The sequence below is a fragment of the Mus pahari genome, chromosome 1 (assembly GCF_900095145.1).
Source record: "Mus pahari chromosome 1, PAHARI_EIJ_v1.1, whole genome shotgun sequence".
Taxonomy (NCBI): Eukaryota; Metazoa; Chordata; class Mammalia; order Rodentia; family Muridae; genus Mus; species Mus pahari.
The window spans coordinates 89,226,928-89,239,606 of NC_034590.1; the positions used below are offsets into that span (position 1 = coordinate 89,226,928).

Below are 12,679 nucleotides of genomic sequence, written 5' to 3' on the forward strand. Positions count from 1 at the left end.
AAATGTACTCATTTCTAGAGATGTGCTAGAGTTACCCCTCTTTCTAGACGAGAATACTGAAGTCCAGAAGGAATAAAATCACTTCTCTGTGTGCATCTAGCACAGGAGCAGGGCATTTGGATTCAAACCTAGACAATCTAATTTTAGATCCTCAGAGCTTCATGGGAAACTTCTATTGTAATGTTGTAAGGAGGCTGACAACTAGGAATATGATGGGGGAGTAGGGGGAAGGGCTGGGAATGGTGAGAGTAGTTTGCCAGAAACAAGGAGGTAGGAGCTGGTGCAGAAGCCAATCCTACACTGGTCGTCCCAGAAGTCATGAGCTATTAAATGAAAATCCCAGCACCAGGCATGGGTTACCAAATGAGTGGTTGGTCAGGTAGGCCTTGGAGTCCCCCAAACAGGACAGACTGTTGGTATTGTTCTTAGTTACCCTTCAAAATAGAGGATATGGCCCTCTTGTGGAAGACATGACATATTGTAGTTACAAGTCATAGGGAAATCCAACACTGAGCTGGGGACTTCATCCTTACGAGGCTAGTTTTCATAGTGCTGGGAGCTAGTCAGCATGTAGGGGAGGAAAATCATCCTACACACAACATTAATCATCCAGGCAAGACATGCCCACTGGTAAAATAATGGCATGACCATGATGAGGATTATCAACCACTTTTTGGTTGGATTTGAGGCTCATTCCACCCAAGGGAATTCATGCCAGGTAGCATAAACCTGGCCAAAATTCCATGGCTGGAGAGTTCGTGGTCTCTAGAGGAAGAATGTATTAGCTGTTTTTCTAAATGGAGATGGTGTCAAGTTGTCTTGTAAATCTTTACTTTTATGCCCACAGATTTTTTTTTCTCCTTCCATGGCTCAGGGATCATTGAAGAAAGTGGGGTGAAGGGAGGTTGAGTGGGTTGGAAGCTTGAAGATGGAGCAGGTTGGGTCTGAAAGATTGTCTTCCAGACACACCATGAACTCACAACAGTGGTGGGCCTCTTCACCACACTGGATGTATCAGCATCCCCTTGTGGGTGATGGAGAGGTTCACAAGGCCTCCCCTCCTGAGGAACTGTTGGCAGTTGACGGTTACTGAAGTAGGCAGAGTCACAGTCTTCAGTGATGTAGCCACTGTTAAGTCACTTTGTCCAAGTAAATAACTCCCCACCACGTCATAAGATTAAATATAAAAGTAGGAAGGGGACATATTAGGGGGAAAGAGTTTTGTGATAAAAGGATAATGGGAACATGGTCAAAGTACATTTTATATGTTATACATGTGCATGCCTGTGCACGCGCGCGCACACACACACACACACACACACACACACACACACGCACACATGAAGATTTGAAAACTAAATATATTAACTTAAAAAAGAAAACCACATGAGTTGAGACTGAGGACTGGGCACACGAGGCTTTGAAAGCATCAGTGAGCAGGAAAGGTGGGGTGAAATCTACTCCTGCCTCAGATCCAGGAAGAGACTTGAGTCCAGCAGAGGTCAGTAGCTTTAGTGTTCCTGATAAGCACCTAAGAAAGGGCAGCTGCACCTCTAAAGGAGAAAAAGCAATGAGAAGAGTAGCTTGTTGTTCTGGACTCCCAGTGAGCACAGTAAACCTAGGCACTGATCAGGAAGTAAAACTTCCCTAATTCTTTCATAAAGTAGCTTCCTCCTTTCCAAGCAAATCCTACTAAAGTCCCAACATAGAGCCATGTGGGAGAACAACAGCTCCAGCTTAGATTTCTACCCTAGATATAGGCTCACAGCACTGGAGAAAAGAGACAGAAGACAGTCCAGCTGGCCCCACATTCGTGATGTTCTGAATGCTTACTGAGGGCAGATATGAGTGGCCCTGAGAAGCAATGACAAAAGAGGCTTAAAGTCAATATAGAGAACTTTCCAGAAGAGCTTAGGGCTGCATGATTCAATGGCAACCAGGAACTTCTGTTATGGAAGTGTAGAAGAAGGAAGATAGACAGACACCTTCAGGATAGGTACCCATATGCCACAAGATGGGCATGGAACTCACAGGACAGCCTTTAGGCACCAGTTCTTGTTCCTCATTGATCTGTCTGCTGGTTGGTCTTGCCAGCTTCCAGATGATTCTCGTGTCTCTGCTTCACATCTTGTCCTAGGAGTGCTGGGATTACACATGCACGCTACCACTTCTCAGGCGTGTCACATGGACTTCACCCCTTGTCCATTTCTCAAGCCCACCTTTGTGTTTCTGACCTTATGAGTGATTCAGACAGAGATGCCAGGGTTTTTCCTAACCATGCTCTGTAAGAATCATTTCATCACGCCTTTGTTGTATGTTAACAAAATCTCAATACTTCGATTTTACCAATGATGACTCAGGAGCCAGATACTGGGGTGAAAGCTTCTGTCTCAGAAAAGTAGAGAAAATACCCAGATGACCTTCCTCCTCAGCCTACATCCTGCCAGGCATGCCCCTCTCTCACGCTGTCTCAAACAACCTCCTTCAAACTCAGTATCCCTCCTATCTACTTCCTCTGTGTCTCTCCATCTGTCTCCTGATTTCCTCTTACTCCCTATAGTTTTTCCTTAATAATTCTATGTTTACTTCCTGTCAACTGGCTGCTTGCTTTGCCTCTTGACCTATGTTTGACTTTATTTAGTCCTGTTTAGAATATTCAAGGAGAAAGCTCTTGGATTAAAGGTGTGTGCTAAAACTGCGCCACGCCACAGCTAAAACCAGGTTTTGCTAGTAAATAATACAATCTTGGGATTTACAGTGTGATCAAATGTCTTGCTTGCAACACATCATTTTTCATGCAAACTTGGAGATGTCACTGTTAACCTATCCAACAGACAGAACCTAAGGCTTGAATTATCAGTGGTCTTCAAAGGCTGGAAAGTGTGCCTGGGAGCTTTGTGACACTCTGAACTACTCACGGTCACTGGAAACAGGATGGCAAGAGAATGAACTTTAGACCACTGAAAAATTGCCAAAGAGCTGTGGAGAGGAAAGAAGGATAAATGGGGGCTATTTTTCTTCCCTCCAAATAGATAAACAATGAAAGTGAGTTTGAAGACATTGACCTTCATCCCCCAAGGCATTTGAAAGACTAGAATCTATGTGACCATCTGAGTTGTCCATCTATGTCCTTCTGTCTCTCTGTTTAATCTTTCTCAACCCCTTTTGAAATCTTATTTGCCTCTGTTTGCCTCACAGGCAACATGACCACTTGACCTGAGATTAGGGTTGCTTGGCACCAATCCCAGGTAGGTGACATTTTCTTTACCAGTATAGGCATTGGTCAGTTGCTCCTGCTCCAGTATATAATCCCCTATCCATGCTCATACATATGTAAGAAACCCTAATTAAACTGAATGGGTCAAAACCAAGTCTTCCTACAAACACACACACACAAACACACACACACACACACACACACACACACACCCCAAAAACAAAAAAATAAATTCAAAAGGAAGAAGGCAGTCAGTAGTAGGAGGGAGATGAGGAGGGGGAAAGTGGGTGAGTGTGACCCACAATGTGGGATATGTATGTATAAACTGTCAAAGGGGATGTTAACATGTGTGTGTGTGTGTGCATATACACATAAGTAACCCCTGATTCACAAAGTTATTTTGAAGGTGAAGGACAATTTACTCAATATACACTTACTGTATTTACTGGATGGGTACCTGGAGCTGCTTTAGGAGTTTGGGAAATAAGAATCCTGAAATATAAAAATCCCTCCCTTCAAGAGCATGTGTGAAAAAAATACAAAGGAAAGCAAAGAGAAAGCATGCGTGTTGAGATACATACATATGGCCAGAGAGAAGAAATACAGCACACAAAATGGAGGCTCTGATGTTAGATCAGATGTGCTGAAAGGACTCACAAAGGTGATGCTCTAAGGGGCTGTAGAAATGGCTCAGTGGTTAAGAACATATACTGTTCTCTTCCAGAGGAACAGAGTTCAGTTCCCAGCAGCCATATCAGGATACTCACAATGTAACTCCAGTAAATATATACATATATATATATATATATGGAGAGAGATACATGATATATACATTATTTACATATTTATGCATAATATATGTTCATATTTATAATATATTATAAGTAATATATATAACCCAGGACCATCTACATCAATCATTAGTCAAGAAAATCTGCCACAGGTCAATTTGGTGAATGCATTTGTTTCAACTGAGATTTCCTTCTTCCCAGATTATTTTAGCTTCTGTCAAAAAAACCCAAAAAAACAACAAAACAACAAAAACAACAACAACAACAACAAAAATACCCCACAACTAATTAAGTAGCACAGATGAGCTTTAGACAGGATGTGATGCTAGCAGGTGAACTGGTCATCCAACTGTTGAGGGGGAGGGGTTTCAGGCAGAGGGAATAATATGCACAAAGTTTCTGAGGCCAGAGTATATCTAGCATGGAGACAGGATGACAAAGAAGATCCACTGACTAGACTAGGAAAGCAGGAGGAAGAGTTCTGGAAGTCTCTGAGAGAGTGACCTACAAGACAACAGCAGCATATTTCATTTGGAAGACTCCATGATCTGACTGAGTTAAGTCAGGTTCATTCTGAGAACAGGTTTCAAGGGCAGAGGCAGGAAGAATAGAAAAGAAAGCACAAAATGCTCCTATGGCTAGGTTGTTGGCTAGTCTATGTCCTCTGGATACACACTAGAGTTAACTAAAAGGAGGGAGCCTCGATTAAGACGAGACCTCCGTAAGATCCAGCTGTAGGGCATTTTCTTAATTAGTGACTGGTGAGGGAGGACCCAGCTCATTGTAGCTGGTGCCATCCCTGAGCTGGAAGTCCTGGGTTCTACAAGGACAAGCCAGTAAGCAGCACTGCTCCATGGCCTCTGCATAAGCTCATGCCTCCTGTTCTTTTTGAGTTCCTTTCCTGGCTTTCTTCAATGATGCACTACAATGTGGAACTGTGAGCCAAACAACCTTTCCTCATCAACTTGTGCTTAGTAATGGTGTTTTATCACCGCGATAGTAATGCCAAGACAGATAAAAAATGATCTTTTGTAACACTGAAGAGAGCGGGACAGAGTGCATTCACAGCTGAAAGGCAGAACCAACAGATTGACCAGATCTAGGCATAAAGGAGGTGGAAACCTGAGATTTCTTGCAGAGAAACAGTAATAGGGTGGTCATCGGCTGGTAAAGGCCCAAGATGCAGTGGCAGGGTTTAGAGCTAGAATGCCTAGCACTATATAAATCTACTTTTAAAAACCTACTAGATATCCAAGTGGAGACATCAAATAGGTGAGCACCCAGGAAAGAGATCCAGCCAAGAGACACACTTGTAAGGCCATTTGGAAGAGACCTGGATCCAAACAACGACCCTGGATGAGTGTCACAAACAGAGCAGGACAAGAGACCCTTGGTAGAAGCCGAATGAACAAAAGGATTGAAGGTAATGAGACAGTACATAAAGACTCTGAAATTCCATTCTCTTCCCCTGGTCAGCGCAAAAGCTTGCTGTCAATCATGGGAATAAAGCTCACTTTGATCCCTTGGGCTAAGGAGCAGTTCAGTCAACACTCCACCACAGGCTCAAAGGCTGTGCTGCACATAAACTTGGTTAGGAGGAGTAACATGAGCCTAAAGTCGTGCACCATTAATGATTAGCTGAGTGAGCCCTTGGAGAGTTTGGTTAGGGAGCCGTCAGCTTCAGTACTGTTTTCTCTACCGGTGCTTCGGGAATTCGAGAACTACTTCCCGAGAGGGAACTAGACAAAGCTACTGCCAGAGAGAGTTCCAGAAGAGGACCAGCAGGTGAGTGTTTATGCAAGAGGCAAAAAGGTGCATCATGATGACAATCACCGGTCATGAGGAGTAACAGACACCAAGGACAGGGAAAGTTCCCCAGAGGAAGATGGTTCAAAACTCCGAGAAGCCACAAAGGGAGTGTCACAAGGTTTATTATTATTATTATTATTATTATTATTATTATAATATATTTTCTTTATTTACATTTCAAATGTTATCCCATTTCCTAGTTTTCCCTCTGAAAATCCCCTATCCCCTCTCCCCCTGCTCCCCAAACCACCCACTCCCATTCCTGATCCTGGCATTCCCCTATACTGGGGCATAGAACCTTGACAGGACCAAGGGCCTCTCCTCCCATTGATGACCAACTAGGCCATTCTCTGCTACATATATAGCTAGAGCCACAAGTTTCACCATGTGTTTTCTTTGATTGGTGGTATAATTCCAAGGAGCTCTGGGGGGTACTGGTTAGTTCATATTGATGTTCCTTCTATGGGGCTTCAGTCCCCTTCAGCTCCCTGGGTATTTCTCTGGCTTCTTCATTGGGGACCTTGTGCTCCATCCAATGGATGACTGTGAGCATCCACTTCTGTTTTTTTTTTTTTTTTTTTTTTTTTTTTTTTTTTTTTTTTTTTTTTTGATTTTTTGAGGCAGGGCTTCTCTGTTGTAGCCCTGGCTATTCTGGAACTCACTCTGTAGACCATGCTGGCCAGGAACTCAGAAATCTGCCTCCCTCTGTCCCCCGAGTGCTGGGATTAAAGGCATGTACCACCATGCCCGGCGAGCATCCACTTCTGTATTTGCCAGGCACTGGCAGAGCCTCGCAGGAGACAGCTATATCAGGCTACTGTCAGCAGGCTCTTGTTGGCATCTGTCTAGTGACTGGGTTTGGTGGTTGTTTATGGGGTGGATCCCACTGTAGGGCAGTCTCTGAATGGTCCTTCCTTCTGTCTCAGCTCCAACTTTGTCTCTGTAACTCCCTCCATGGATATTTTGTTCCCCATTCTAAGGAGGAACAAAGTATCCACACTTTTGTCTTCCTTCTTCTTGAGTTTCATGTGATTTGCAAATTGTATCTTGGGTATTCTGAGCTTCTGGGCTAATATCCACTTATCAGTGAATGCATATCATGTGAGTTCTTTTGTAATTGGGTTACCTCACTCAGGATGATATCCTCCAGATCCATCCATTTGCCTAAGAATTTCATAAATTTGTTGTTTTTAATAGCTGAGTAGTACCACATTTTTCTGTATCCATTCCTCTATTGAGGGACATCTGGGTTCTTTCCGGCTTCTNGCTATTATAAGCAAGGCTGCTATGAACATAGTGGAGCATGTGTCATTATTACAAGTTGGAACATCTTCTGGGTATATACCCAGGAGAGGTATTGCTGATTCCTCCGGTAGTATTATGTCCAATTTTCTGAGGAACTGCTGGACTGATTTCCAGAGTGGTTGTACCAGCTTGCAATCCCACCAACAATGGAGGAGTGTTCATCTTTCACCACATCCTTGCCAGCATCTGCTGTTATCTTAATTTTTGATCTTAGCCATTCTGACTGTGTGTCACAAGGCCTTAATGAGGGGATAACATTGCATAGAGGAGAGGGAGCCTTCAGCTAACCAAAAGTAGATGACAGGAGAGCTGGGCAGGAGTGTGCACAGAAGAAGCAGAGAGTTAGCTAGTGGTGAAGATGTAGATGTTTATTTGAAGAGGAGAGGCTAGAATGTAAGAGTCAGTCACTGAAAGGGAAAGAGGCCATCAGCCACGAAAACACTAGCTACTGCTCCCCAGAGCCTGGGAAGGAAATTCTTGCCTCTTCTTTGAGAAATCAAGAGAATATTTGTAATTGCCACAGACAAGCATTCTAATGACTTCTGCCTGAACCAAGGGGGCTGGGAATCCAGGCAACATGATAGCTTGCTGGCTCCATTCCCAGACTCAAAGTTCATTAGGCTTAAAATTCCAAAGTCTCATCCAAGATCATGTGACAGAATTCAAAGACCAATGTTTATAGCATTGGAACATCTTTCCCTGGGGCCAATGAAAATGAAAATTTTTTTCCTGTAAATGATTGCTTATGTTAGATCCTGGACTATACATGGGTAGTTTTTCAGATATGTCAATCTAAATGGACTCAAAGGAATTAGTGTATTAGCCAGTAGTTGCTGCACTAGTGAGCATTCCAAGTATTTTATAGTTGTTTCCTTCTAAACACAGATATAGAATGTGCCTACAAAACTTAGGTGAAAATAACTGTAGGTTGAAAGGGGCCATGTTGGGAACTCCTCATGCCATCATTCGGGGACCCAGGAAAGGTTAGTGCTCTTCTGGGATATGTAGTCCTCACAGAAAGCCCTGAAAATGATGATAGGGAGATAGTACCTTGGGTAAGCGCATTTACTGCAATAGCATGAGAACCCTCATTCAGAAGCTGGGTACCCATGTAAAAAACTGTGTGTTTGTGTGAACCCAGTACTAGGGGAGCAGAGACAAAAGGATCGCTGGGACTCTTTGGCCAGCAAGCCTAGCGAGAAATGGGAGCTGGTGGAAGCTTCTGTAGGAGAATAATACACAGAAAGAGACTGAGCCAGGCACTCAGTTTTAATTCAACTAACAAGTACAACCAATCAACCCTGGAGGACAGAGAAGAGGTATATGTCTCTACTAGCTTATGGCAAGTGTCAAAATCCAGTAGGGAAGACCTCACCTATAATTTCTTCCTTCCTTCACAGTTCTGACTATGCATTGGCTGTGGAAAATTCCAAGACTTTGCACTCTTTGGAGGAATGAGATGTCCCGCCGTACTTTCCATATGAATATCAAGAAACTAATGCCCATACAGTGGGGCCACCAGGAAGTGCCTGCCAAGTTCAACTTTGCTAGTGATGTGATAGATCACTGGGCCAGCTTGGAGAAGGTAAGGGGATACTGGATGGAACAGCTTGCATAAGTTCACATATTTATCAAGATAGAACATGATGGGATGCTTTATTACATCTCAGACACCATAAGAAACTGTGAACAGGATGGTCATCTTCCTTGATGCAGCATAGAGTGACTGGAAGAAAGAAAGGTAGAAGAACTCTGGGGTTCTGTAAGGGAAGCATCTCCTTGCACGAGTCAGTAACTGCAGACACTCACAACTGGTCACTATGCTGAGAACAAGTGGTTGTTGACTATTCATCCATTAATACAACATCTCTCACACACCCCTCAGACATTCAGGGGGATATAATGGAAGAAAGGACAGAAAGAATGTAAGAATTAGATATGTAGAATGTCATTTCTGGGCATGAGATGGCTGTTGTACTCTTGAACTCACAGCAACTGTAAGTACCTGCACTAGATTTCATGGAGTAGGGAGGAGCTCACAGGCCCCACCTCTCCTAGAGGATTTTCACACACTTAAAGGCTAAAGATGGATGGAGAGACATTTTGTTCAGTAGTGTAGTCACTAGTAATGTGCCCATGCTCCTGTAAACAAACCTTTTCTCATGCTCCTAATAAAACATACTAGGACACACACACACACACACACACACACACACACACACACACGAGACAGGAGAAGATTATGGGAGGGTAAATATTGGAATGTAATGAATTGTGTACATGTAAGAAAATTGTTATTAAATATATGATTGCATATAATTAATACATACTACAACAGAATTTTTAAAAGGTCAGAGACACATAACACATTGTGTGACCTAGTAACCTAGTAACCTGAAACACATGCTCTATTGTGACATCCAGCATGAAATAAAGAGAGGTGGGTTAGATGAGGTGGGAGAACTTGTATTGGACTGACCTAGTGTGTAGTGTTATGGGATATTCATCAGCTCAGACATGAGTTTAAGCAGATAGAAAGTCTTTATTAGTCAGCTGGTGACTACCCTGGGTGTTCAGGATCCCAGGGTAACACTGAACCTTTCTCAGGGTAATCTCGTAATCACAAAAACCATGTTCTGGGTTGACATTCTTCAATTAACAAGAACAGTAAGCAGAAGCATAATTGCAGAAGCTAAACACTTAAAAGCAAAAAAAAAAAAAAAAAAAAAAAAAAGACCCTTTTTGTGACATAGTCTGACTCCCCAGGTTATTCCTATTTTCCAAAGACCAGAATTTTTAAACCCCCATGTTTTGTTTTGTTTTGTTTTGGTTGGTTGGTTGGTTTGGTTGGCAACTAGGAGGGCCCACCCACCTATTGGGTATTATAGAACTGTAAAGATCAAGTACATTTTGAGACTTTCCCAAAACTATATGGATTCTGATGGATTTGGCCTTCGTTTCAGTTTTAGCAGATGATTCTGACTACATACTGAGTTTTACAGCCATCATGGAGCCAGTTGTGCTAAGATCTGGGGCCTTATCATGGCTCCATCCTGTTTTAGTTTAAGACACAGAGCCTCACTGTAAATCCAATCAGAACGAGAGTTATCAGCCAGTGCTGACAGCAGAGCAGTTAGCCAGGGGACTAAGGGGACAGAGATGGATATATTATTTTTCCAACCACAGCAAGACTTTCCCAAATTACTCGTTATCAATTAGCATACAAACAAGACACTTCTCCCAACGCCATATTTACTTTCTTTATCTCATGAGACATCTAAGCCTCTCCAATCTTGTAGGACCATTTCTGCAAATGAATCTAATTGTTTAATTCAGAAACTGATCTCTTGAATACCTCTAGGTCCTGATCATCCTATCTACTTAATTTAGAAAGTATCAAAAGAGGCAGATTTAGTCAAACCATTAGTACATGCCCACCAAGTAGTCTCAGAGGTCCAGTAATGTTGTTGTCCATATGAATTAACCCCAAGGCAGAATAGCAGGCATCAGAATAAGATAAAGTGGCAAGGTAATAGGTTTTGGATATTAGACAAGTTTTAGCCCTGTATAAGTCCTCTAACTGTTACCCATCATCATGTTAAGTTTTGTCAGTCAATGGTTTGAGAGTCTGGTTGGCTCCTATTCCTATATATTACAGGGGCCGGGTGTCTAAGCATAACCAGAAATCCTGGCTGATTTTTGTCTGGGAATGATTACCTCTTTCCCCAGAGTCCCTTCTTGTAGCATGGAGTCTGATTTCCTAGGTTTTTCTTATTTTCCAAAGACAGGATTTTTTAAATACCCCTTTTTGTTGGCAACCAGGGGGGCCAGCCACAGGATATGTATAGAATTGTAAAGGTCAAGATGGAATATGGGTTACTGGTCTATAGATACACTATATAAAACCTTCCTTATGTCTGTCTTCCTCAGTTCCCAGGTCTAGACATGAGGGCTGTGGGGATTAAGCCATTACCCTGTATTTATACCAAACACAAGTCTCAGGAGGAGGTAGAGGACTGGAAGAGCCTGGGGCCCAATGAAATCTGGAAACAATCTATTTGGAAGCAGTATCTGTGGCTTCCATTTTCTTGACATGGGTGAGGTAGATCCATGGTATAATTTCAGTTATCTTCACAGCCATGGGAGTGGATCCAATCATCTTGTAGGGTCATTTCCATGTTAGTTTCAGGACCCCATTGGATATCTATTTGACCCAGATAGTATCACTGGACTGGGACAAGGGAAAACTGGTGGTGAACTTGGAGGTGGATCTCTTGGATAGTCCAATGAAGAGTCTTTATACACTAGAGGGTCTGGAGTAACTTGAGAAAGGAATGCTACAAGAATTCTGCCACCCACAGCCCCAGAGGAGGATTCACTCCCAGGCACTTGAGCACACTCAGGATCATAGGATTAGGAGTGAGGAGGAAACAACACCTGTTCCAACACCACCAGGAGTAACTGGGACCAGCAGGATCCAGGGATGCAGGAACCCCACTCGACCAGTGGTATGGGTTCCTTCCTGTCTGCATGGGTTTGCCTTGGACAGGAACTTAACAGTCACTCCCACAACCACAGGAGGAAGCTCCACCTCCAGGCACTCTGGCACACCCAGGATCCTAGGATCCCAGGATCTCAGGATCCCAGGAGCTTGGTCACCAGTATCACACAGGATCTCAGAGGGAGCTTGACTCCCAGGAACTCTGACACAACCAGAATCTCAGGATCACAGGATCCTGGAATCACAGGATCACAGAGACAGATGGACTCTGGGGAGTTTTGACTCAACAAGGATTATAGGAAGGACAGGATCCAGTCAGATATAGCAAGGGCAGGGAACACTAGAAATAATCAGATGGCATGAGGCAATCTTAAGAACATAAGTATCAATAACCAAGGTTACTTGGCATCATCAAAACCCAATTCTCCCATCATAGCAAGTACTGGATACACCATCACATCAGAAAAGCAAGGCTTCAATCTAAAGTCACTTCTCATGATGATGATAGAGGACTTTAAGAAGGACATAAATAACTCCCTTAAAGAAAAACAGGAGAACATAGGAAAACACATAGAAGCCCTTAAAAAGGAAACACAAAAATCCCTTAATGAATTACAGGGAAACACAATCAAACAAGTAAAGGAAATGAACAAAACCATCCAAATTCTAAAAATGAAAATAGGAAAAAAAATAAAGAAATCACAAAGGGAGACAACCCTAGAGTTAGAAAACCTAGGAAAGAGATCAGGAGTCAGGGATGTGAGAATCACCAACAAAACACAAGAGAGAGAAGAGAGAATCTCAGGGAGAGAAGCTACCTTAGCAAACATTGACACAACAGTCAAAGAAAATGCAAAATGCAAAAAGCTCCTAACCAAAAACATCCAGGAAATCCAGGACACAATGAGAAGACCAAACCTACAGATAATAGGAGTAGATGAGAATGGAGATTTTCAACTTAAAGGGCCAGCAAATATCTTCAACAAAATTATAGAAGAAAACTTCCCTAACCTAAAGAAAGAGATGCCCATGAACGTACAAGAAGCCTACAGAACT

General features: G+C 42.8%; 1 protein-coding gene across 3 annotated transcripts in view; it reads left to right on the top strand.

Annotated features, from left to right (window-relative positions):
• Acsm2b (acyl-CoA synthetase medium chain family member 2B) overlaps positions 1 to 12,679 on the top strand; it is a 54,392-nt gene that overhangs the window by 8,191 nt on the left and 33,522 nt on the right. The window contains exons 2-3 of one of the 3 annotated variants that reach the window (XM_029540750.1): positions 5,256 to 5,431; positions 8,523 to 8,707. In XM_029540750.1, the coding sequence (XP_029396610.1) occupies positions 5,365 to 5,431; positions 8,523 to 8,707 (252 nt within the window). In that variant the 5' untranslated portion in view covers positions 5,256 to 5,364. Of the gene's footprint in view, positions 1 to 5,255; positions 5,432 to 5,621; positions 5,794 to 8,522; positions 8,708 to 12,679 lie in introns of those variants that run through there. The other 2 variants (XM_029540763.1, XM_029540755.1) reach the window with 2 other exon arrangements.